General features: G+C 37.0%; 4 protein-coding genes across 5 annotated transcripts; all 4 read left to right on the forward strand.

Moving 5' to 3' along the window:
* Positions 1229-4401, forward strand: LOC18788374 (truncated transcription factor CAULIFLOWER A). The gene is made up of 8 exons (XM_007223759.2): positions 1229-1984; positions 2955-3033; positions 3157-3221; positions 3309-3408; positions 3493-3534; positions 3627-3668; positions 3866-3969; positions 4100-4401. Exons 1-8 carry the CDS (start codon positions 1800-1802, stop codon positions 4197-4199), a joined length of 717 nt encoding a protein of 238 aa, XP_007223821.1. The 5' UTR covers positions 1229-1799; the 3' UTR covers positions 4200-4401.
* On the forward strand, positions 7713-8945 carry LOC18790448 (putative F-box protein At1g53550). Its single transcript, XM_007226077.1, has one exon. It carries the CDS (start codon positions 7713-7715, stop codon positions 8943-8945), a length of 1233 nt encoding a protein of 410 aa, XP_007226139.1.
* On the forward strand, positions 11414-13227 carry LOC18792487. 2 transcript variants are annotated; one of them, XM_020562394.1, is made up of 3 exons: positions 11414-12116; positions 12213-12304; positions 12798-13227. In XM_020562394.1, exons 1-3 carry the CDS (start codon positions 11792-11794, stop codon positions 13098-13100), a joined length of 720 nt encoding a protein of 239 aa, XP_020417983.1. In that variant the 5' UTR covers positions 11414-11791; the 3' UTR covers positions 13101-13227. The 2 variants fall into 2 exon arrangements, with proteins under 2 accessions (XP_020417983.1, XP_007223826.1); XM_007223764.2 differs by having other exon boundaries at positions 12216-12304.
* LOC18790239 (nucleolar protein 14) lies at positions 14712-21359 on the forward strand. Its single transcript, XM_007225432.2, has 15 exons — positions 14712-15189; positions 15275-15409; positions 15651-15807; positions 16389-16471; positions 16774-16833; positions 16955-17104; positions 17451-17579; positions 18126-18803; positions 19021-19213; positions 19317-19510; positions 19652-19756; positions 19883-20022; positions 20303-20581; positions 20684-20974; positions 21089-21359. The coding sequence occupies exons 1-14, from the start codon at positions 14869-14871 to the stop codon at positions 20946-20948; spliced, it is 2889 nt and encodes a 962-aa protein (XP_007225494.1). The 5' UTR covers positions 14712-14868; the 3' UTR covers positions 20949-20974; positions 21089-21359.

A 22615-nucleotide genomic window follows, 5' to 3' on the forward strand; every position in this document is an offset into this window, starting at 1 on the left:
ATTATAGAGTGTGGGACCCATTGTATTGGTGGGCTCCACCTCTATTAGAGAGTTGGTACACAAGTTGGTATCTAAAGTTGGTCTCCCTAGCATGACCCATAACTAAATGACTCAACTTAGTAAGAAATACAAAGAAGTTAGATTTGACATGACATGTTATTGTCAAACTTAATCATAAATTATTATTCTAATGCGTGCCACAAACTGAACATTTCCTTCGCCAAACAGGTTTAATAAATTAACAAATTAATCATTTTTCTTATGCAAAGCGATATTCTAAAGAGTGTTGTTATTTCAACCCACCTGTCTTATTTCCCCATTCACTTATCTTCAAAATTTTAAAAACAAATTAACCCCTTTGTAAATTGACTTCTATATCCCTTAACTAATTGTTGACACATAAATACTCACTTTACTCTAAGCTGACACTGTTAAGTCAAAACAATAAAAGTAAAAATAAAAACAAAAAAATTAGAAGAAAAAAGGCCAACAAACAACCACCAGACCACCCACCCAGCACCACAAACCGACCTCCCCTCCTCACCTCACCACCAGCCACATATTCAACATTCTTCAAAACTTCAAAACCATGCAATCCCAATTCCACATATATATTCAACATTCTTCAAAACCACACAATCCCAACTTCATAAATTCAATATTTTAGAAAACCTCAAAAACCCAATTCTAAAAATTCTACTACTTTTTATAACGTAGCAGACCTAATTCCACAAATTCAATCATTTTCAAAACCCAACAAACCCAATTTCACAATTTCAATAATTTTCAAAACCCAACAAGAGGGCCAACAACGAGAAGGAACACGCGCATAAAATCTTTGTAGCACTTGAGCATGTCAGGGTTTAGGGTTTAGGTACATCAAAGGTGGTTCATGTTAGGTTTGGTGGAAGGTACATCACAGGTGGTTCTTTTTAGCTTTGGTGGAGTGCGCGGCGCTTGCTGAATTGAAAATTTTCATTATCTAAGTGTTTTTTTTTTGGACTCAACAATGTGAAGTTAGGGTTAAAAAGTTTTAAGTGAATATCTAATTGTCAATAATTAAAAGGTATTTTAGAAATAATGATGGGTAAAAATATAAAATATTATTTTTTAAAATTTAAAAAGTGAGTGAAAAATAAGACAGAAGTAAAAATAACATCACTCATTTAAAATTACTTTAATTTACACAAAACGGATATACAAACTCGAATTAATGATAACTGGCACAGTAACTTGAACAATTAATGAAACCAAAAGTGCTTTCAAATACAAATGCTTAAACGGTCAACATCACGGTAATGTGCCATGCGAAAGCTGTCAGTGTAAAGAAGACCGTACGATGTGTGAGGCTAATAAGTAACTAGTGAGCTACTAAATGAGCTCCACTAGAATACAAGAAAGATAAAATGTGGTTCCTAATACAGAGGGAAACGACGACACATTACACCCCAGCCAACCACAACTCGACAACACATCCTCAAAACCACTTGTACTCCCTGAAACCGCTTTTCCATCTCAACTCGTGCCATGTTAATTATAATCCTCATTTTCCATATCCTGCACACACTTTCTCAGACGCCTTCAGAGCTTTGGCTACAAGAAGAAAAAAAAAACAAAATTAATTCAGTTCAGTTCATTTCTTTATATATATAGGGTTTCAAGTTGTTGTCTTTCTTTTTTTGGGGCTAGGCTTGGATTTTGCTCTTGTTTGGGTTTTTTGGTGAAAGAAAAATTAAAGAGGCAGGAGGTGCAAGCAAAAGAGTGTAAAGTTTTAACTGAGAGAGATCGTAACTGTTATCATGGGAAGGGGTAGGGTTCAGCTGAAGCGCATAGAGAACAAGATCAACAGACAGGTGACTTTTTCCAAAAGAAGAACTGGGTTGCTCAAGAAGGCTCATGAGATCTCTGTCTTGTGCGATGCTCAGGTTGCTCTGGTTGTCTTCTCCAACAAGGGCAAACTCTGTGAGTACGCCACGGATTCATGGTAAATATTATACATATATATGATTTTCTTGATTTCTGTGGTTTTGTTTTCTTTGTCGGTAGGGTTTCACTGTATAACTATGTCCTGACTCCTGCTGGCTGATCAATTTGTCATCTGATTATGCTGGTTAGTTTATGTTTTTAAGATGTAGATCGTGCAAGGTAATTTGCAAATAGACGACAGCGTACTTGATTTGATGTAAAGTAGTACTCTAAGATTATACGCTTTTGTTTCTTTTTTGGTCAAATTACTTCATGCGTACTTGTCTAAATTTGATCTCAAAATTATGTTAGTGAGCAAGTACTTGTATTTATTTTGGATCAGCGACGAGACTAAGCAAAAAAACCTGTTAACATATTTGTAATCAAATTTAAAAATAATTAGTAATAATTTAGCTGTAAAATTGTTTAAAATAATAATTTAATTTAATTCACTTCACTTGAGAAACATAGTAATCTCGAACGAAGTTTTTGTTAGCAAAAAGTGAAAATGATGAGAAAAAAAAGGAGTGGAAGCAGCAGGAAATATATATATATATATATATATATATAGACCCCAAGAAAGCTCAAAGAAAAAAAAAGGGCATTAGCATAGACTAAAGTAAAATATTTACCATTTGAGTGCATATAAGAAATTCTAATGAACATGACTTGAAAGTTCTTGAATGATATAATATATCCTTGATTATTAGTTAATTTGTTATAGAATATAAGTCCCACGTTGAAACTTTGACTAAATAAAATACACTATATAATGAGTGGTTTCACTACTAATATCACCGAGGCATTTTGCGATAAAAACCGACACCTATTGGTCATTGTGGTTAAATTGGGCACAATATCAGTGTTGCTAATAGTGGACCGTTGGCCCGTCTCTATGAAATTTAACATAATTAACATTTTGATTTCATCTAGATACATACTAATTAGTTTGTACATTTTATATATCTTGATGCGCTGATCGTGTACAGCATGGATCAAATACTTGACCGCTACGAGAGATACTCTTACGCAGAAAGACAGCTAGTCGAACCCGATATTGAATCACAGGTACTTGCCTGAAACAAAACTCCGCGGATATTATTGTATCATGAGACTGCAGCCTTTTTAAATGATTGATATGGTCTCTTGGTAACGTTGTACGTTATACATATATATATATATCATGCGCAGTGTAACTGGACCTTCGAATATTCTAGACTAAAGGCTAAAGTTGAGCTTTTGCAAAGAAATCAGAGGTACTATTTAGTGCTCCAGTTACAGAAACATGCTCACTTTGTTTTCCTTTGCATGTTTTTATTAATTACTTGAACCTCTATGGGCAGGCACTATTTGGGAGAAGATCTCGATTCGTTGACTCTGAAAGAGATCCAAAGTTTGGAGCACCAGCTCGAGACCGCTCTTAAACAAATTCGATCAAGAAAAGTACTGAACTAACTAGCTGGAATCAGCCTCCTAATTCTACTTTTGAAACTAAACAAACACTTTAATATTTTCTTTCTACTGCAGAACCAACTCATGCATGAGTCCATCTCTGAGCTTCAGAGAAAGGTTAGGCCTGTTGTAGCATAAATTTTTGACTTGTAAAAATTGCAGCATCGAGTTAAACATGTTCGTATGTTTTCTCTCATTCGCTGTGACAGGAAAGGGCGATGCAGGAGCAAAATAACTTGTTGGCAAAGAAGGTAAATTGCATGCACGCGACGCAAACTTCATGAACTTGATAGATAATCTTTTTAAATAAACTACCAGGTGCCACAATAAACTCGTCAAGATGTTATCTAGAGTTTGTGGTCTGGAGTTGTATATGTCTTTAATTATTTTGCTTCTTTTTATTTTTATTTTTATGGTTTCTGTTTTCCTATGTACAATTTGTGAATAGATCAAGGAGAAGGAGAAGGCCGCAGCTGAGGAGGTTCATAACTGGGAGCAGCAAAACAATGGCCTCAACTTGCTTCCACAGCCGCTTCCATGTCTAAACATGGGGTGATTAATTTTCTAGGACCTATCTATCTTGAAATTAATGTTTTCATTTCTTTGTTAGTAAATACTTACATCTAAAATCATTCTAAGTTACATGGAAATATGTTATAAAACACCATATGATCATACGCAGGGGCACGCAGCAAGATGAATTCCTTCAGGTGAGGAGGAACCAGCTGGACCTTACTCTGGAACCATTATATTCATGCAACCTCGGATGCTTTGCTGCTTGATCATCAATCAGTACAAAAAGAACAAAACAAAACTACATATGTTGGTTTGGTTGTGTATTAAATTTCTGGTTTCTTGGTAAATTTGAACCTAGACTTTGCTAAGGTATGTGGTCGCAATCCAATCATTGACAGACTATCAAACAATGCCAATGAGGATTTCAACTTTAAAACTGTTCTATTTATTGATGCCATAATTGTTGAGTAAATATATGTATGCTATAAACTCTATATGACTGCCTTTTTGTCTAATTTACACCCAAAAAAAAAAAATCAGAAATCGGAAAAAATTGAATGGTAAATAAAGTTAGGTTATAGAAAATGTTTGAATATAAGACACTGGTTATGCACAAGAAAAGGAAATGGAAATATCATGTGAATGGACTTCCTATATAAGAGGAAGGTTAACAGCTAGAATAACATTGATCTCATTTGGAAAATTAATTTAAGCCGGAAAGTTATAGAATACTTACAGAGCCTCGATCTTTCGAGAAGAAAGATTTTCAAAAGAGGAATGAAAGAATTGATATAAATCTAAGGTATCTAACATATCGATTATGAGCCTTTCGTGCATCTACTTCTTAGAGTTTAGATTGCTTAAACTCTTCCACACACATATATATATATATACTTCAGTTGGTCGCTGCTCTTCACTCTTCAGTGATCATTGCATTCTAGACATTTTGGTTAAGTCTCAAGACGATTCATCAAATAGCATCACCTAAAAAAATCAATTTGAAGACAGTCAGGGCCTGTTTAGTATTCAACTTGAATCCAACATTTTAAACTCAAAAAACAAAGAAAACATGTTTGGTAGCTCTATTTTTTAAAACTCAAACTCAAGAACAACTGAAAAACACCCCAATTATTAAAAACAAAAAATATCTGTTTTTTCAGTTTTTTTTTCTCTAACAACCCACAAGTTCTCAAATTTTTAAGATTTGAAAATAATTTTTAAGTTGCATACCAAACAAGTTTTTGAATCTTAAAAATAGATTTAAGAACTCCTTGTTTTTAAGAAAAATCAAAATTTTTGAGTTCCCTATTTGAATAAGATTCCAAACGCCCCTCAAATTCCATATGAAGTTACAAATCCAGCTCTTACATGCACCTCACTCTTTTGTGAGGAAGCACGATTGAAACTTTTCTCCGTAGATTGAAAAAAAAAAGAGTTGCAAAAGAAGTTGGGGGACAGTTTGGATTAGTTTATGTAAAAATTCAAACACCAAAAAAAGATATTTGTTATCTATACAAGTTATTAGAGTTATGGAAGAAATTGATTACCCGGCTGCAAATAGGACAGTTTTGGCTTCTCTCCATCCATTCATATATACAAGCAAGGTGGTAGTGGTGAGAACACTGCATGGTTGTCTTAGGATTTTCAGGTGTGTATTCTGCAGGCATTACAAAAACAGAGGTGCCAAGTTTTTACCACCAAACAAATAAGAAGATAAATATAATAGATTTGCCATATGGCACCAGATATTTAGAAAATAATAATCACCTTCAAAACATGTGGGGCATTCATCCTCATGTTCTATTGAATTTGAATCATGTAAATAAACAAGTTCTTGGGCTCTTTTTCCAGATGGTGTAATCTCATTGGGTGCTGTAGACTCATTGGGTGCTGTAGACGAGGCTGGTGCAGCCTGATCAGTAGATGGATTGACTGAATCTTTTCTCCCATTCTTGATTGAGGCTGCAAATTCCTTTATCTAAACATTTAATGATGGATGATCATGATCAGAAATTGATTAGAAGCAAGTAAAGCCCAAAAAATAAAAAATAAAATAAAAACAGAACCAAAGAATTTGGTATACTACTTGTAATGGAAAACCCAGAAACATACTTTGTTGCACAAGTTAGGGATGAAGCCAACATCATTATTATCATTATTATTGGCATTGTGAATGTCATCTTGTACATGGAAGCAACAACAAACAGAACCCATGACACAGCTTGATCAGTTTTTTGCTTCCTTCAAGCTTAACCGGTCCTCCCCTGCCTTGCCTGCAGTGATCATAACAAAACCAAAAATATCTAAATATTTTAAGAGGCATAAAATAAAAGAACCAAATCCAATATGAAAAAACAGGCTTGCTGAAGTTGCAGAGAGAATATAGAAGAAAGCATACTTGATAGATAGATACTCAATGGTGACGCTTCCTTCCTTCTTCCCATAAACTCCCAAACAAACCAAAACTGAAAACAAATATAAAGAAGCGGTAATTCAAGTCCTAAAGCCGTGTTATGTGCATAATCCTACTTGTGTAAGGATACTGGTTTCCGCATACAATCAGTAATTCAGAACTGGAAAGGTAAAGATTACGTGTGGGCCATTGTTTGTGGGCCTTTTCCAATTTTTTGGATTTTGGGTCGGGCCGAAGCCAATTTGGATTAGGCTGAGTTTTGAACCGACTCAACCTAAAGTTTGGAACAAAGTTTTTGTGTGTGTATTCTATTTAAATGAGGGTCAAGCGTAAAGCATCCCCTTGTCTAGGGTTTATTTTCTGTTTCTTAACATACAGTTTCTCTCTTGTTCCCTGGCTCTCGAGGTCAGGGGCGGATCCACCATGGGGTCAATGGGGTCAAACGACCCCATGGCAGATCTGGAGTTTAGTGGTAGGGACTGGTTTTTGCCCTTGGCAGCCATGGAAGTGACCCCATGGAGAAGAAGAAGAAGCTTCGGTGGTGGCAGCTGGAGCAAGAAGAAAGAGAGAGAGGGAAGAGAGATGGAGCAGACGGAGGACAGAGAAGAAAGAAAAGAAGAAGAGAGGAAGAAGGAAAAAGAATAAAAACAGAGAGGGGAAAAAGGAAGAAGGAAAAAGAAAAAAGAAAGAGGGAGACGGGAGGAGGGAGAGAGAGAGAAAGAGGAAAAAAGAATAAAAAAGAGAGAGAGGGGAAAATATAATAAAAAAGAGAGAGGGGAAATATAATAAATATTTTTTTCTTTTTTTTTTCTTTGTTTCCTTTCAAACCCTTCTAAATATTTCAACAATATTAATAATAATTCCATCATTTTTTCTATTTCAAATGTCGTATAATAACAAAAAGTTCTAAATATGAAGAAGAAAATATATTGAAAAAAGATTGCTTATATAAAATAAAAATATAACAACAAGGGCTTATAATTTATCCACACAAAAAAAAAAAAGAAAAAAAAAGCCACTCCTGTGGGTCACCTCTAGTTTTCAGTTCGTACAATCTATTGTTCAAGCCTAAAAATATACAAAAACAACCAAAATCCACAAAAACTCACCAAATTTTCTTAATACATTTGTACTTAAGGTAAATTTAGCCCGCCCGATTTGCAATTCCTGGGTCCGTCCCTGTCCACCACCAATATCTCATCCCTTGACATCGCCGCCAAGGGTGCTAGCTGCCGTTCACCAACAGTCGTCTCCGTCGCCGTCACTATTTTTGTGACCCCACGAGTGACAATTCCTGCATCCGCCACTGCTCGAGGTTAAACGTTTAATTTGAAGACTTGTTGGTTTCGAGGTCGGAGGTCTTTCAATGGCCATAAAATGTGGTGCAACGAACCCGGAACTTGCAGACGAAATCATATTCTCTCATATACTCCCACGGCTACCAGCAGAGGATCTGATGCGATGCAAGTGCGTATGCAAGTCTTGGTCCTCCCTCATCCGCAGCCCTTCCTTTGTCGCCTGCTTCCACGACTTTCACAGCAATGACACCACTAACTTTTTTTTCAGACGGATAAGCGAGTTCTTCTCGTCAAAAATAGAGCAACAAGGGACTGTTCCAACACCCGGCGCCGAAATTTTCCAATTTCCGAATGATTATTTTACTGATGTGCAGAGTGTCCATGGCTTGGTTTGTGCATCCTCTCACTCCAACTCTGTTTTCATACTTAACCCTACCACCCGAGAGTCCATCCAACTTCCCCATTCCCGTGTAATAGAAACCCGCACGCCTTCGGTTACATATCGCTTCGGGTACATTCCAAGTACCAACGAGTATAAGGTTCTCCAGATCCTCTCCTTTCGTCTAGACATTGATGGAAAATGGGATCTTCAGTTTAACACATTGACACTAGGTAGGGATTATTGGTGGAGGCCATTGCAGGTAGATCCTCGCCATCTTCCTTTTGATGCTCTAGCTTATGCCTTTGACTCTTATAATAATATACTTAGACATAGTGGAAGTGTGTGCCTCAATGGGGCCGTCCATTGGATATACGAGAAGAAGAAATTGATAGTCGCATTTGACTTTAGAGAGGAGACATTCAAAGCGATCCCACTACCTGAAGATTATGATAAAGAGATTGCTGATTATTTTGATCAAGATGCCAATCATTATATAGGTGATGGTAATCCTGATGCTTATTGCCATCCAAGTATGGTTAAGGTAGGGGGATGCGTGGGTGTGATTGTTGACATGTCATGGAAACGGGACAAGATCATGTTATGGACTTTGAAGGACTATCATAACCATGTGTGGGTTAAGGAGACCATTAGCTTGGCATCAGAGCCAAGTTATCTTGATTGTCCGCGCTACGTTGATGCTTTGGGTACAGTCCACACTGGTGAGTTTGCGCTGGTGCACTATTTTGTTGGACTTACTCCAGGATATGGTGACGGTCCACCCAGAGTGCTTCTTTATGATATGAAGAGCAAACAATATAGAATAATTGATTTTGTTTTTCCGGAAGATGATGATTGGCGAGATGAGCCTCCAATTAAGTTAATTACTAATTATGATGATAGCATTGTCCCCTTAAAATGAGAGAGATTACCTTATATACCCATGTTCTATTTGCCGTCATCTATTAGCAAATTTCACTGTATTTTGCTGATTGCTTTTTTTCTTTTTCTTTTTCTTTTAAGGGTAATAAGATTAATCTTTCTTTCTGGGGCACTCTATTTTTCTATTAATACAGTATAGCAATTCTCGTCTGTGTATTGGAATTTGGATAGTATATATATTTTGAGACTAGTTTCTTGTTCCTAACCTAACAACCAATGCCGATGCTTCCTTCCTTCTTCCCATAAAATCCCAAACAGACCAAAACAGAAAACAAAAATGAAGAAGCGGCCGGTAAAGAGTAGAAAAGCAAAACTCAAGTCCTAAAGCCATTGTTTGTGGGCCTTTTGCAACTTTTTGGATTTTGGGTCGGGACCAACTAGGGGTGGGCATCGGGACCGGAAAACCGGAACACCGAACCGAACCGGTGAAAAAAACCCGAAAAAAAACCGGTTGACCAAAAAAGTCAACAAACCGGACCGAACCGGTTCCAACCGGTTCCGGTTTTGGTTTTACATCTCTCCGCACCGAACCGGACCGGACCGAACCGGACCGGACCGAACCGGACCGGTCATATATTTTATATTTATATTTTTACAAAATTTTAAAATCTAATGCCATTTTTTAACTTCTATAATCACTAATTTTCCAAGTTCAACTTTAAAAAATTTCTAAATGTATGAATTGGATTATTTGTTCATTTTTAAGCTAAAAAAATAAGTTATTTATTATAATTTTTTTATTAAAAAAATTTAAAAAAAATAATAAATTAATAATCCGGTTCAAAACCGGAACCGGTCAGAACCGGACCGGAACCGGTTAGAACCGAACCGGCCGGTTTTCGAAATTTTTTTTGCCTAAACCGGACCGAACCGGACCGGTTAAATAATACCGATTTCGGTTCCGGTTTGAGGTGAGAACCGGACCGCGCCCACCCCTAGGACCAACCCAATTGAGTGTGCGGCCCAAATGTACAACTGTATTCAATTAAAAATTTTAAGTAATCAATAAAAGTTTGATGACATTTAATTAGGATTTTTAAAAGATAACAAAAAGTACTGTGGTGTATTGTGTAAAAATAAAAAAAAAAAATCATAAGAGAGACAATAAAGGGTCCACATCACAACACACTCCCCATTTTTCCTCCTCTTTTTTTTTTTTTTCTTTCCTTCTCTCTCTCTCTCTCTCTCTCTCTCTCTCTCTCTCTCTCTCTGTGTACAATAAACAGCCACCATTTTTTTTCCCCAAAAAAAAAACCACCACTTTTCTTAAGACGGCATAGTGATTATTATTGGTATTCCTCCATACGATTTGGCTACACCTTTAGTTAATGTGGTGAGCAAAAATGCTCCCATAGGAATATAAAGTAAAATCCTATAATTGTAATCTATTAAAATCATAAGTAAAATCATGTAATTGCAATTTATTAAAATCATAAGTAAAATCATATAATTACAAATCCGATTGAAATCCATTATATTAAAATCTGTTAAAATCTCAATTGAACACACCCCCTTAAAATTTGTAGTATAAGGGCTAAAACCGCTTGTTCACAATGAAAAACGCTTATAAAATTGTTTGGCAAAAAATCTTATGAATCATGAAAAAAAAAATTTAAAAGCACTTGAATATCTAATAAAAATATAAATGTACTTATAATAAAAGCGCTTCTAACTAAACAATATCAAACGGTCTCTTAATTCATGAAGGAAAAAAGTCAACCTTCATCACTTAACTTGCCAGACTACAAAAACATAAAAACATGATAAGACATGCATAAGAAACTTCTTTTTATTTTTTTTTAAAAATCCACTGTTTTGCTTTCAAAGATTGGAAGTCAAATTGGAGGTTGGCACGTCCTTTCTTGGTGTTAAAGTTGTCCATCAAAGCATAGCCATCCGAATTAATGAAAGATTTTACCACTTCGTTTCATGTGTCATTGTGTCAACCCCAATGTTCATCATGAGTCACAGTTTTATGCTAAGCTATACCAACCCCAAGAAATCTCATTGTATTTCTGACATTTTATGCTAAAGTATGAATTGCAGTTGAGCTTTATGCTCAATCATTTATAATTTTTATTTTTATTTTTTAAATTTTGGGAATATGTGGTAAACATGATTGGGTTTGTGTGTAAAATTTGATTACTTTCCGAATGATTGTTTTGGTTGCGTTTGAGCCACGCTAGTTGTTTATGAAAATAGACAACAGAAGTTCTGCATAATTAATTAAAGCCTTTATAAAGTTCTAATTTGCTCTAAGAGGATGCCAGCACAATTAGGGATTAAATAAATATAATCTCACCTAACAGAGTAAGCGTCCCTTGAGCTGCAATTCAAGTGGTGTCACACACTGATCTTATATTATAAAACTTTTATCGGAATTATTGAGTAAATAAATTCTTATTTGTTGCTTTGAAAAATATTAATTAGTACATTGATTATGTGACTATAAGATGCCAGATTGCCCTGAAGTGAACAGCTGCAGGGTCTAAATTCTAAAAGGAATTTGCATGGCCCTACAGCTTCATGATAAGCACGTTCAGAAATAGCACCCCACAAGGGAAAAATAAAAGAAACAGAGAGCTAGCATGATTACACGGCAAAAATAAAGAAAAAGAATAAAGCAAAGCAGAAAATCCATGGCCCCCAGACCAACATCTAGAAATTTGTTCAGCTTCAGCCACAGCCACAGGCAAGCCAACCCAAGTGTCTCTCTCTCTCTCTCTCTCTCTGCCTTGCCTTCTTCTGCCCTGCTCTTTATAACATTTATAGCCTAGGTGTCTCAAAACTCAGCTGAGTTTAACCTCATATCAGGAAAAAAAAAAAATGGGGAAAATAGGCACCAAGTTGCCGGGCTTCTGCCTAAACAGAATTAGGCCCCATGTCAGAGTTCGTTCTCCAACTATACAGTCCAAGGTAGATGCTCCCTCAGATGTCACCAAAAACAATGCTGATAAAAAAGCTGAGAATTCTGGCAATGTTGGGGAAGAAAAAGCTGGTGGTAATGGAGCTATAGCTAGGAAAATCATGATTGTGGTTGATTCTAGCCTTGAAGCTAAAGGAGCCCTGCAATGGGCTCTCTCTCACACTGTTCAGAGCCAGGACAAACTTGTCCTGCTTCATGTAACCAAACCTTCAAGTTCAAAACAAGGTTTGGAGATTTTTTATTTTTGGTTTTTGTTCCTACAATTTGATTTTCTGAAGTTGAGGAAACAGAGTATTTTAATGGATTAATCACTTGTTACAGCAGCTGGTGAGGAGCCCAGCAAGGATGTAGCTCCAAGGGCTTATCAACTTGTTCACTCTTTGAGGAACATGTGTCAGTTGAAGAGACCAGAGGTGGGTATTTTACAGTTTGATCACATCATTAATTGGCCATTCCAAACTTAATCACTATTAGCAAAGCTTTAATTAACTAGAGCTAATAGAAATTTCTTCTGGGCAAGTGCATGTGTGTTTGTTGCATCACAGAATTAGAACAGAGGAAAATACCAACTTACTTCTTTTAGTGTTTCTGTAGACAGAGGTTCATGTTTTTACTTCCCTTTAAAAGGGTACTTAAAATGGAATGTTGGCTTACCCAAGTTGGCATATAGCATTTTTTATCATGTGGTAGCACAGTGGAGAAAATTCCCAGTTTAGTCTTGTGCATTGATGAGATACTTCAGAAATAGAAAAAAGAGCAGCTAATTAGTAAGATCATGCCCCACAGCCCACAGTAAGACGTGGCCAAGCTTTTAAATTCAGAAATAGTCCTTCAATTTAAAGGTCAAGCTCCAAAAATCAGGGTTATAAATATCATTATCAATAAATCATACTCCTAATATCACAGGTACAAATTGAGGTTGCAGTGGTGGTAGAAGGTAACAAGGAGAAAGGTCCAACTATACTGGAAGAGGCCAGAAAACAAGAGGTGGCACTGCTTGTTCTGGGGCAGAAAAAGAGGTCTACTACATGGCGTTTGCTGATGATGTGGGCAGGCAACCGGGTGGGCGGCGGTGGCGGCAGCAGCGTTGTGGAGTACTGTATACAAAACGCCAGTTGCATGGCAGTTGCTGTGAGGAGGAAAAGCAGGAAAGTTGGAGGCTATTTGATTACCACAAAGCGCCAGAAAGATTTCTGGCTCTTGGCTTAATTAACTAAAATGTGTTATATATATGATAGTCTAGTCTTACTACATGAAAAAGTTATGATTGGTTTTTTTGGCATCTGTTTGTAAATTAAAGGTGGTTATGAATGAAAAAGTGTTGCTGTGATCATTATTTAGGCCATTGGCCTATTATGTGTTTGGAGAGACAATGGGGTCCCTTGGCTCCTTTATCTCCAGGTCTTGCTATACTGTTACTTCAGTGCGTGAAGAAGGCCTAGCCTAGCCTAGCTCACATCACATGGTGCCAAATTACCAGAGCATCTTTGGGACAGATTCCCTTGGTTAGGACATGGTGGGGGACATGTTAGCCTACCTGACCCTGTCCTTGTTGTCACATTTGAGCAAAGTGGTTAGTTTGGTTGCTAATTTATGGAAATCAAAGTGTTGTTGAGGTAACTACTTATATGAGATGGAAATCAAATTCTTTTAATCAGATTTGAAAATCTTGGAAGGCTTTTCACCCCAGCTAAAGCCACAAAAGACTTACTGTTACAGAGAGCCCGCGAGGGGTTTGTAGCCCAAGGTTAAGAGTTACCCTAGTATATGAGGTCTTGTTTTCGAATCCCCCTCCTCTAATATCACTTGTATATAAAATAAAATAAAACATAATATAGAGCTGGGTTCATGAATGACTCATCATTATAGTTTGTGCAAACGGGAAAAGATCATGTTTGGAAGGACAGAAAGCATTGTTGCCCTTCTGCTAAAGTCTGAATGGGGCGGCCATGCTTGGAATCGGAAGGAAACAACACAATGTAGCTAGGCCCCTGTTTTCTGATTTAAAGAAAAGCACTCATTTTCAATCCCAGGCCTGAAATCCATGCTGCAGCCTGCAGGTCAGTTCTATCTATGTCTTGGGGCCTTCATCTGCTGCGCCTTCCCAAAGCTTTGTCAGATGGAAATTTAGAATTTCTATCTTTGCATCTGCATATCCAAAAGATGAACACAACCTAATGATTCTAATTGTCCTATAAAACAAAAGAGAAACATAGTGACGCTTATGTTTAATCATGAACAAATTAAAAGTCCTTTATGTTTAGTTTTTAAATTTTTTTAATTATTAGTATTAGTCCTCCAAAAAACTCCATACATCAAAAGATATATGTTTGGTTGCAAGATCATGTAATGCATGACTTAATCATTAAAATTGGGGGATTCGAACGTGGAATCACTTTAATTTCTATCGTTGAAAAGAGAAATACCACTAGACTAAAAGTTAGTTGATTCACGGCTTACAACTAATTAAATAGTGAATATAATATGGTTTTACACCAAAAGAGTAAGTTGGTTATGGTTGAACTGGTTTAACTAATAGTGAAACAAGTTGTTTTTCTAATATGAAATATTGAAATCTAATCTTTGGATTCACCAAAGTCTTAGCATAGCTTGTTTTCAGCACTGTGGATCGGTCTCATAGTTAAATAAAAAAAGATTACTTTTTTTTCCTACCAACACCAAGTTACTGTAGGTGGTAATTTGCTAACTACTGTAAGTTGAATTTTTTTTTAAATTTTTAAATTTTGAAAGAAAGCTTAACAAAAGCCTATATTAGTGAGCTGGTTAAACCCATGGGGCTCAAACGAGTCAGGCGATACCCGACTGGAATCCGACCCGCCCGTCAAAGTCCCCAACTTCCAAGTTCTCCAACCAACGAACTCAACTTCCCGCAAAACCCTAAACCCTTCCTTCTCCGAATCCATTGATAGACATAGACCCTTCAGCACCAGCTCATATCTGCCCCCATCAAGTCCCAATGGCGAAACACAAGGATAAGAAGAACATGAAATCAGGGCCAAACGCCGTCGCCATGAAGCACCAGGCCCCAAAACCCAACCCCTTCGCGGCCAAAGCACCTAACCCTAGCAGAGCGGACACCAAGAACAATAAGGAGACGACGACGACGAAGAAGAAGAAGAATAAGTTGGGCCCAAGCTCCATAGCCATGAAGCTCCAAGCTCCAAAACCCAACCCTTTCGAGACCATATGGTCCCGAAGGAAATTCGACATTCTCGGAAAGAAACGCAAAGGCGAAGAGCGCCGTATTGGCCTCTCTCGCTCTCATGCCATTGAAAAGGCACTGACTTCATCACTCCCTTCGTAATTCCATTCAAATTTCCAAATTTTATTTTATTTATTTTTTTAATTTTTTGTGTGCGCAGAGGAAGAACACGCTGTTGAAAGAGTATGAGCAGAGTAATAAGTCTTCGGTCTTTGTCGATAAGCGAATTGGAGAGCATAATGATGAGCTCGACGAGTTCGATAAGGCCATTCGGCGTTCCCAGCGTGAGCGTCTGGTAAGTCCATTTTCCAAATGACTTTATGAAACTGAATATTTCTTTGTTCAAAAGCTTATCTCATAGACGTGTACATTCTAGCATATGATATCTAATTTCATTTACTTTCCTCCAGCTTTCTACGCAATTGTAACTCGATTTCAAAACTATATTCAGTTTAAGTCATTGGTATTTCATGATTAATCTCTTCAATTTCTCATTACACTCTTTATTCTGTTCTCTCTTCCTTTTTCTTTAATAGTCAAAGCAGAACAAGAAAAGCAAGTATAACTTATCAGATGGAGAAGAAGAGGACTATGAATTCCAAAGTCTTGGTGCATTATCTGAAAGGGATGATTTTGAGGATGATATGCTTCCTGATGACAATGAAGATGGAGCCGGAACTGCTAAAACTAAGAGTATGTATGGAGATACTGCGATATGTGTTGTTTGTTTATTCAGCGGGGTTTACTTTTCATTTGTGCAGGTTAGATTCATAGTGTATCATTCAGGGTCCAGAGACCAATTCAAATTTGGTTATTGAAATGTCGATGATTTTTAACTGTAATCATTGGATAGAAGTACATGTGGGTGATGGTTGAGCTGTACAATTCTGGCTTCTGGTTAATATCTTTTTTCTGGAATAGGCTTTATTGTTATCGTACAAGTATTGGAAGGGTCTCTTGCTCATATCCAGTAAAGGAAAATAATAATACATAAATTGATAACTGATTTTTGATGTAAACCAAAATGTTTCGAGTGCCTTTACGTTTTTTTTCGGGCAACATGTGTACAGTGCTCTTCAACTGTACATCTCCCTAAATGTTATTGCTTGGGAGTAGGCCATAGTACTACTACTCTTAGTGAAGGTTGCCATTTCCGTTCTGTAGTTGCTTTTCATGTTTGGTTCTGTTGGACCATTGAAACTGCTTAGAATTTGGTTATTTATTCTTTAGGACTATGCTAATGGTGTTAATGCTGCCTGCCTTGTTTTCTGCAGAAAGGTTAGCCACACTAGATCAATTTGAGTCCCATGATAAGCAGAATCTACAGGACGATGATCCAATGGAAGGAGAGGAAAATGTGAGGTCTTCTTTACTATCTGAGTTTCTGTGCATTATATTCAAATTCAAGATTGTATAATTGTCTTTGCTAGATTTCAGGATTTTAAATGACATTTCCTGACTGCTTCATTTACCATAGTTTTTCTCTTTCAAAACTCCCCCAAACCTCTTTATATGTGATTTCCCTTGTCCAAATTTTCTTATAGGAATTAATTCTTTCTTCTATATGATGTCGCAAATAGCCTGTCAATCTTTTTCAATCTGCAATTTGGGAAGGGGATTCAAGTGATCCTAATTTGTTTTATTGTTTTCATTATACAGAGACATAAAAGCAAGAAGGAAGTAATGAAGGAGCTTATGGCAAAAAGCAAGTATCACAGGGTGGGATTTTAATTCTTTATGGCATTCAAATTGATTTATGATAATGGCTACATTTTTTTCTCCTTTTTTTTGTCCTTTAGTTATGATTTCCATTCTTCATTATCTTTTGGTCTATTCCCAGGCAGAAAGAGCAAAACATAAGGAAGAACTAGAAGATTTTGGGCAAGAATTGGACAAAATCTTTACATCCATGGCGCAGTCTAAGCTTTTAGAATTGGCTGAACCAGACAAGAGTGTTCCAAATGAGAAGAAGGATGAGCTTTCTGGACAGGTATGACATTTTTGATGTAGGTCCTTTCTTGGTCCTGACACTTCCCCCTCAGCAATAGTGATGCTATTGGTTTCTACTTCTTAAAAGTTATGAAGTGTTTTTTTAAATGTTCTTTAATTTATTAAGTCTTTAATTCCTTGATATTTTCAATTAGCATGTTATGTTCTCTGATTTGCATAGTATTGCTTCCAATTTTGCAGTGTTTTTATTTATTAATTTTTATGTTATCCTTTTGTTTACTTGTGTGTTTTCTTTATGGATGTATTATATGAAGCTGTAGCTCTTTATGTTCCGCTTACATAAATCTGAGTATTCGCAACTTAATCTAGTTTGCTGTATTTGGCAGGAAGTAGCTCGCTCTTACTTCAAAGCTTTGGGAACATTAGCATTGGAACGCCGTGGTCAGCCCTCAGATAGGACAAAGACACCTGAAGAGATAGCACAAGAGGAGAGAGAGCAGCTTGAGCATTTGGAGGTATCTCATTTAGTTATGACTTATGAGTGTGCTTGCATTCACTCATGTTCATGCCTGCTTTATGTTGGGGTTTTTTTTATTGTTGTTAATAAGTTCATTCTATTGGTGTCAATATCATCTGAAAATTAAGAAGTAATGTAACTCTTTTAATATAGCTACATGGTACAAAAAGTAGGTTGACTATCCAACAGTAAGTTTCTTCCCTCATGTACCATGTAATAGTTGAAATTTTTCAATTTATTTGTAATATTAGCAGTCCATATTAGTATATAGTAGTAGGTTGTTGGTCAGTACAATATGCATGCTTTTGCCCACTAAGATGTGTCGTTCATATTTTATTCAGTTATATGGTAACTGGTGTCATCTGTAATGTAATTTGATTAATTTATCATGTACACCTTGATTCTGGTGGCACAGTGGCATGATATTTTTAGGATCTAGCAATGCTTTAGAGTCGACGTTTTAGGCTTTCCATTTCCTGTTGTGTCTGAATTGTACTTTTTATTATGAAGTTGAATGCTCACTAGAATTTGCGTCACAATTCAGGAAGAGAGACAGAAGAGGATGCTTGCCACCGATGACTATAGTGATGATCAAAATGAAGATGATGAGATTCCGTCTACCCAGAGGCCAAGGGCTATATCTGGGGATGATCTTGGTGATTCCTTCTCGCTTGATGAAGAGCCTAGGATTAAAAAGGGTTGGGTTGATGAGATTCTTGAAAAAAAAGATGCTAGTGATTCTGAGAGTGAAGAAGGCGGTTCTTCTGAGGATTCAGAAAGTCCTGAGGATGGCAGTGATGAAGGATCTGATGAAGATGATAATGAAGGTGAAAAGAATCTATTGATGAAGGACTGGGAACAGAGCGACGATGATAATCTTGGAACAGATTTGGATGAGGAGGAAGAAGAAGAAGAAGATGATGATGATGAGTCTGAAGGACATGAAAATGATGATGATGTTAATGAAAAAAAGATGGAGCCAAGAGAGCTTAAAAGGTTGAAAAAAAATGATGCTAGTAAAAAACAGGGCAAGGTATCTCAGGATGGTAAACGACCTTCTACTCAATCAGACCTCCCATACCTAATCGAAGCTCCAAAAAGCTTGGAAGAGTTAAGTGCATTGGTGGATAATCTTTCTAATTCCAACATTGTCGTGATAATCAATCGAATCCGGAAAAGCAATGCAATCAAGCTTGCAGCAGAAAATCGGAAGAAAATGCAAGTATGAAACTTCTGGCTGCTTTTACATTTTGTAAATGAGTATTGCCTGCATTATGTTAAAATGTGCATCAATTCAGGTTCCTGCATTTCCAATTCGTGATTTAATAGTTTGACTTGGATTTAACTTTCGTAAGCAAAAATTCAAGTGAATGAAGATATACATATTCTGTTTTCATTGTATATGCTAAGTACTCATTGCTGTTTCTGTCATTTTCCAGGTATTTTATGGTGTACTTCTGCAGTATTTTGCCATCTTAGCAAATCAAAAGCCGTTGAATATAGAGTTATTAAATTTTCTGGTTAAGCCATTGATTGAGATGAGTATGGAGACTCCGTACTTTGCTGCAATTTGTGCTCGTCAGAGAATTTTACGGGCTCGAACTGAATTTTGTGCAACTGTTAAAAACCCAGGTAATTCATAATGGAGTCAATAGTTTTGTTTCTCTGGAATCACAGTTAAGAGCTTGCTCTTGCTAAGGTGCTAATTCATTGTCCAATTGTTTTGTTTCTACAGAAAACAGTTGTTGGCCTTCTTCAAAGACATTATTTCTTCTGAGGCTTTGGTCCCTGATATTTTCATGCTCTGATTTTCGTCATGTGGTCATGACTCCAGCAACAGTGTTAATGTGTGAATATCTGGCGCGATCTCCTATCGTGTCTGGACGTGATGCTGCAGTTGGTTCTTTCTTATGCTCTATGCTTCTCTGTGTATGTATATTTATGATTTCCTTTTTCTTTGTTAGACGCATTTTTTCAATAGATTTTCATAACAGAGATTTTCATAGAATTGTATTTCAGTCCAACAGTTTCAGTTCCACCTTTTTTTCATTTGATTATTTTATTATGTAGATCACCAAACAATCTAGGAAGTTCTGCCCTGAAGCAGTCATGTTTCTCCGAACATTGCTGATGGCAGCTAAAGACAGAAAGCCGGCGACAAATCAAGATTCTCAGGTATGACTGTTCCTTGTAATGTAATTCTTGACCATAGAAAGAACCGTATGTTTTTATTGTCATGAGAAGGCAATTAGTTTACAGTTGCATGATGAAGTAACCATGCTCTTTTTATTTTTCTGGCAGTTTTATGAGCTTATGGAATTAAAAGCACTCATGCCCCTTTTATGTATACGTGAATGCGTAGATCAGATTGATCCTCTGAATTTTCTTACGTTAATGGACCTGCCAGATGACTCCTCATTTTTGAGCTCTAATAATTTCAGGTTAGTTGTTTGTTACAGTATTTTTTGATACATCGTGGAAGTGTCCATGGGATGCATTATATTTTAGACCTGAGATTGTATATCAATTGTTGATACATAACTGTAAAGTTTGCATATGCTCTTCTAGCCAACTATTTGGTCTTGGAACTAGGTGGGGTAAACTTGATTTCATATTGCCGAAAATTATATACACAGAAAGTGCTGCTCTTTCTCATATGTCTTCAGAGTCTATTTTTCAAGTTAGTTACACTTTTTAAAAAGTTGAACTTTGAATTTTCAGGGCTAGTGTGCTGTTGACTGTAATTGAAACTCTACGTGGATTTGTCAGTATCTATGAAGGATTCAGTTCTTTTCCTGAATTTTTTTTGCCCATTTCAATATTGTTGGTTGAAGTGGCGGAACAGGATAATATGCCACAAGTATTAACAGACAAATTTCAAGATGTTGCTCAACTTATTAAGACAAAAGCAGATGAACATCACATTCTGCGGCAACCACTTCAGATGCGGAAGCAAAAGCCAGTGGCTATCAAAATGCTTAATCCGAAATTTGAGGAGAAGTAATATATCTTAACCCCCCGACCCCAATTGCCTTAATATTATTTTTGTTGGGCAGTTATACTTTGAATTGCGTAAACACTGAATGATATGTTGTTCTGCAGCTTTGTTAAGGGCATAGACTATGATCCAGATCGTGAACGAGCTGAGAGAAGAAAGTTGAAGAAAGTTCTAAAACAAGAAGCTAAAGGGGCTATCCGTGAACTGCGTAAAGATAATTCTTTCTTATATGAGGTGAAGGCGAGGGAGAAGGTGCTGATGGAAGAAGAAAAAGCTGAGAAATATGGAAAAGTAAGACTCTTCCTTCAAGAGCAAGAACACGCTATGAAATCTGGGCAATTGGGAAAAGGCAGGAAGAGAAGGCGATGAGCTTGAGACTCTCCTTGAAGGTTAAGGTAATAATAAAAAAAGGCAATAATAGCAGCATTCTGATTCCGTTCTTTTTTTCTTTCTTCCTATTTGTAGTTTTGTATAGTGCTTGGGAAACTCTCTCACACTCCCTCATGCAGGTATGTTCCCGTAGATCAGAAGCCGGTCTTGTATTGTGGATGTGCTGCGCTGCCTTGCACATATTCCAGATGAAGCCAATTATTTGGCGCAAATTTTGTGCAACATTAATTTATTTATTAGGTGTGTTCATCCTGAAATATTGCATTAAATTTTTGTTGTAACGAATCGGTTGCGGGATGATTGAAAATTTATTTAAAAGCTTCTTGTGTTTATAAACATTTTGATTCTCAGAAATCTAAAGCAGTAACAGAATAGGACGTGATTTATCCATGGCGGTGATTCGTACTCAGCTTTCAGAGTTTGTAATTGTAACTACATTCAGAGGTAAAAAGTAGAAACAATTAAAACAAGGAAGCAGAAAGCTTAACCTCCAAGATCAGAAGGGTTCCATTAGCATATTAATAGATAGGGAAATGCATAATATTAGAAATAGATAGATTTTTAAACTGCTACAACAGTTGATTATTCTTATATAGGTAGCCTCAATCAGCTTCAAGTGTAATATCCTCTCCCACTAGCTGGCTCCTACCTACTTGCGCAGGTCTCTGAAATAAGCAGAAGGGTTTCGCTCAAAATCATCCCTGAAGATTCTGCTGTCTCTGCCGGGAGCTTTCATCGTCCTCCTCTGCCCTGAACCTGAAAAAAGTCCAGACAAACCATAACCCAGCACAGCCAGTCCTGCCACAGCAACAGCTGCAATCACAAGGTTGGACACGTCAACCTCATGATTACACAAGTCAACAGCATTCTCATCTCTCTCCTTGTTGTTCCTAGAGCTAGAGCTTCCCCTGCTTTCATTCGCTCCCATTTTTGCAACTCAAATAGTAGCTGGTTTTGTAACTTCTGGTTGGAGGGTGCATGGCTATGGCTAATGGCTAATGGCTATGTTTATATAGAGAGGGAGCGTTCATTGATTTGTTTATGGGAATTTAAAGAGTCGCGTAAGAATTAATACAAGCATTGGAAGTGCCAGAATATTGATTGCTTTGTCCATCAAACTCGACCTTCCAATTTCCAATTACCGCGAGGCGACAAGAGTGGTGCATTGGATTACGGGCTGTCTCATTTTAAGGCATGGAAATTGAACGGCATGCATGGTTTGTCCTTTGTTTATCAACGACGTAGGAGCAGCGGCGGGACCATAAATTTTTCAGCGGAGGTGCAATTTATTACTATCATCATCAACACCAATAGCTCATTTTTAACATACTCTATATAAGTAATTAGGAGTGAGCATCACAAAACACTAAGCATAAAAAGATAATCACAACAATAGGGGATGTTGAGGAGAGGTAGTATTGCCATATGTTTATCAAATTCTACCATGTTGGTTGGCTGGTGCTGGCCACGGAGGCGGCTAAGAAGGAGGAGAGGGAGCACGATAGCTAGGAAATAAGCACCGGGGGTTCTTCCTAGCTTGGAAAATCAAATCTTGGAAGTTGAATATTTGTGATATTGCCCAAGCTTTAAAATTGAAATCAGCAGGCTTGATATTTGCTGAAAATCTAACAGAAGGGGTCACCAAG

Source organism: Prunus persica, chromosome G1, assembly GCF_000346465.2.
Source record: "Prunus persica cultivar Lovell chromosome G1, Prunus_persica_NCBIv2, whole genome shotgun sequence".
Classification (NCBI taxonomy): Eukaryota; Viridiplantae; Streptophyta; class Magnoliopsida; order Rosales; family Rosaceae; genus Prunus; species Prunus persica.

Coding starts and splice junctions, on each gene's coding strand:
- LOC18788374 (XM_007223759.2), top strand. CDS start 1,800: ATGGGAAGGGGTAGGGTTCAGCTGAAGCGCATAGAGAACAAGATCAAC. Junction 3,409..3,492: donor AACAAATTCGATCAAGAAAA/GTACTGAACTAA, acceptor TTTCTACTGCAG/AACCAACTCATGCATGAGTC. Junction 3,669..3,865: donor ATAACTTGTTGGCAAAGAAG/GTAAATTGCATG, acceptor ATTTGTGAATAG/ATCAAGGAGAAGGAGAAGGC.
- LOC18790239 (XM_007225432.2), top strand. CDS start 14,869: ATGGCGAAACACAAGGATAAGAAGAACATGAAATCAGGGCCAAACGCC. Junction 15,808..16,388: donor CGGAACTGCTAAAACTAAGA/GTATGTATGGAG, acceptor TGTTTTCTGCAG/AAAGGTTAGCCACACTAGAT. Junction 20,023..20,302: donor TTGAGCTCTAATAATTTCAG/GTTAGTTGTTTG, acceptor TTGAATTTTCAG/GGCTAGTGTGCTGTTGACTG.
- LOC18792487 (XM_020562394.1), top strand. CDS start 11,792: ATGGGGAAAATAGGCACCAAGTTGCCGGGCTTCTGCCTAAACAGAATT. Junction 12,117..12,212: donor ACCTTCAAGTTCAAAACAAG/GTTTGGAGATTT, acceptor CACTTGTTACAG/CAGCTGGTGAGGAGCCCAGC. Junction 12,305..12,797: donor GTCAGTTGAAGAGACCAGAG/GTGGGTATTTTA, acceptor CTAATATCACAG/GTACAAATTGAGGTTGCAGT.
- LOC18790448 (XM_007226077.1), top strand. CDS start 7,713: ATGGCCATAAAATGTGGTGCAACGAACCCGGAACTTGCAGACGAAATC.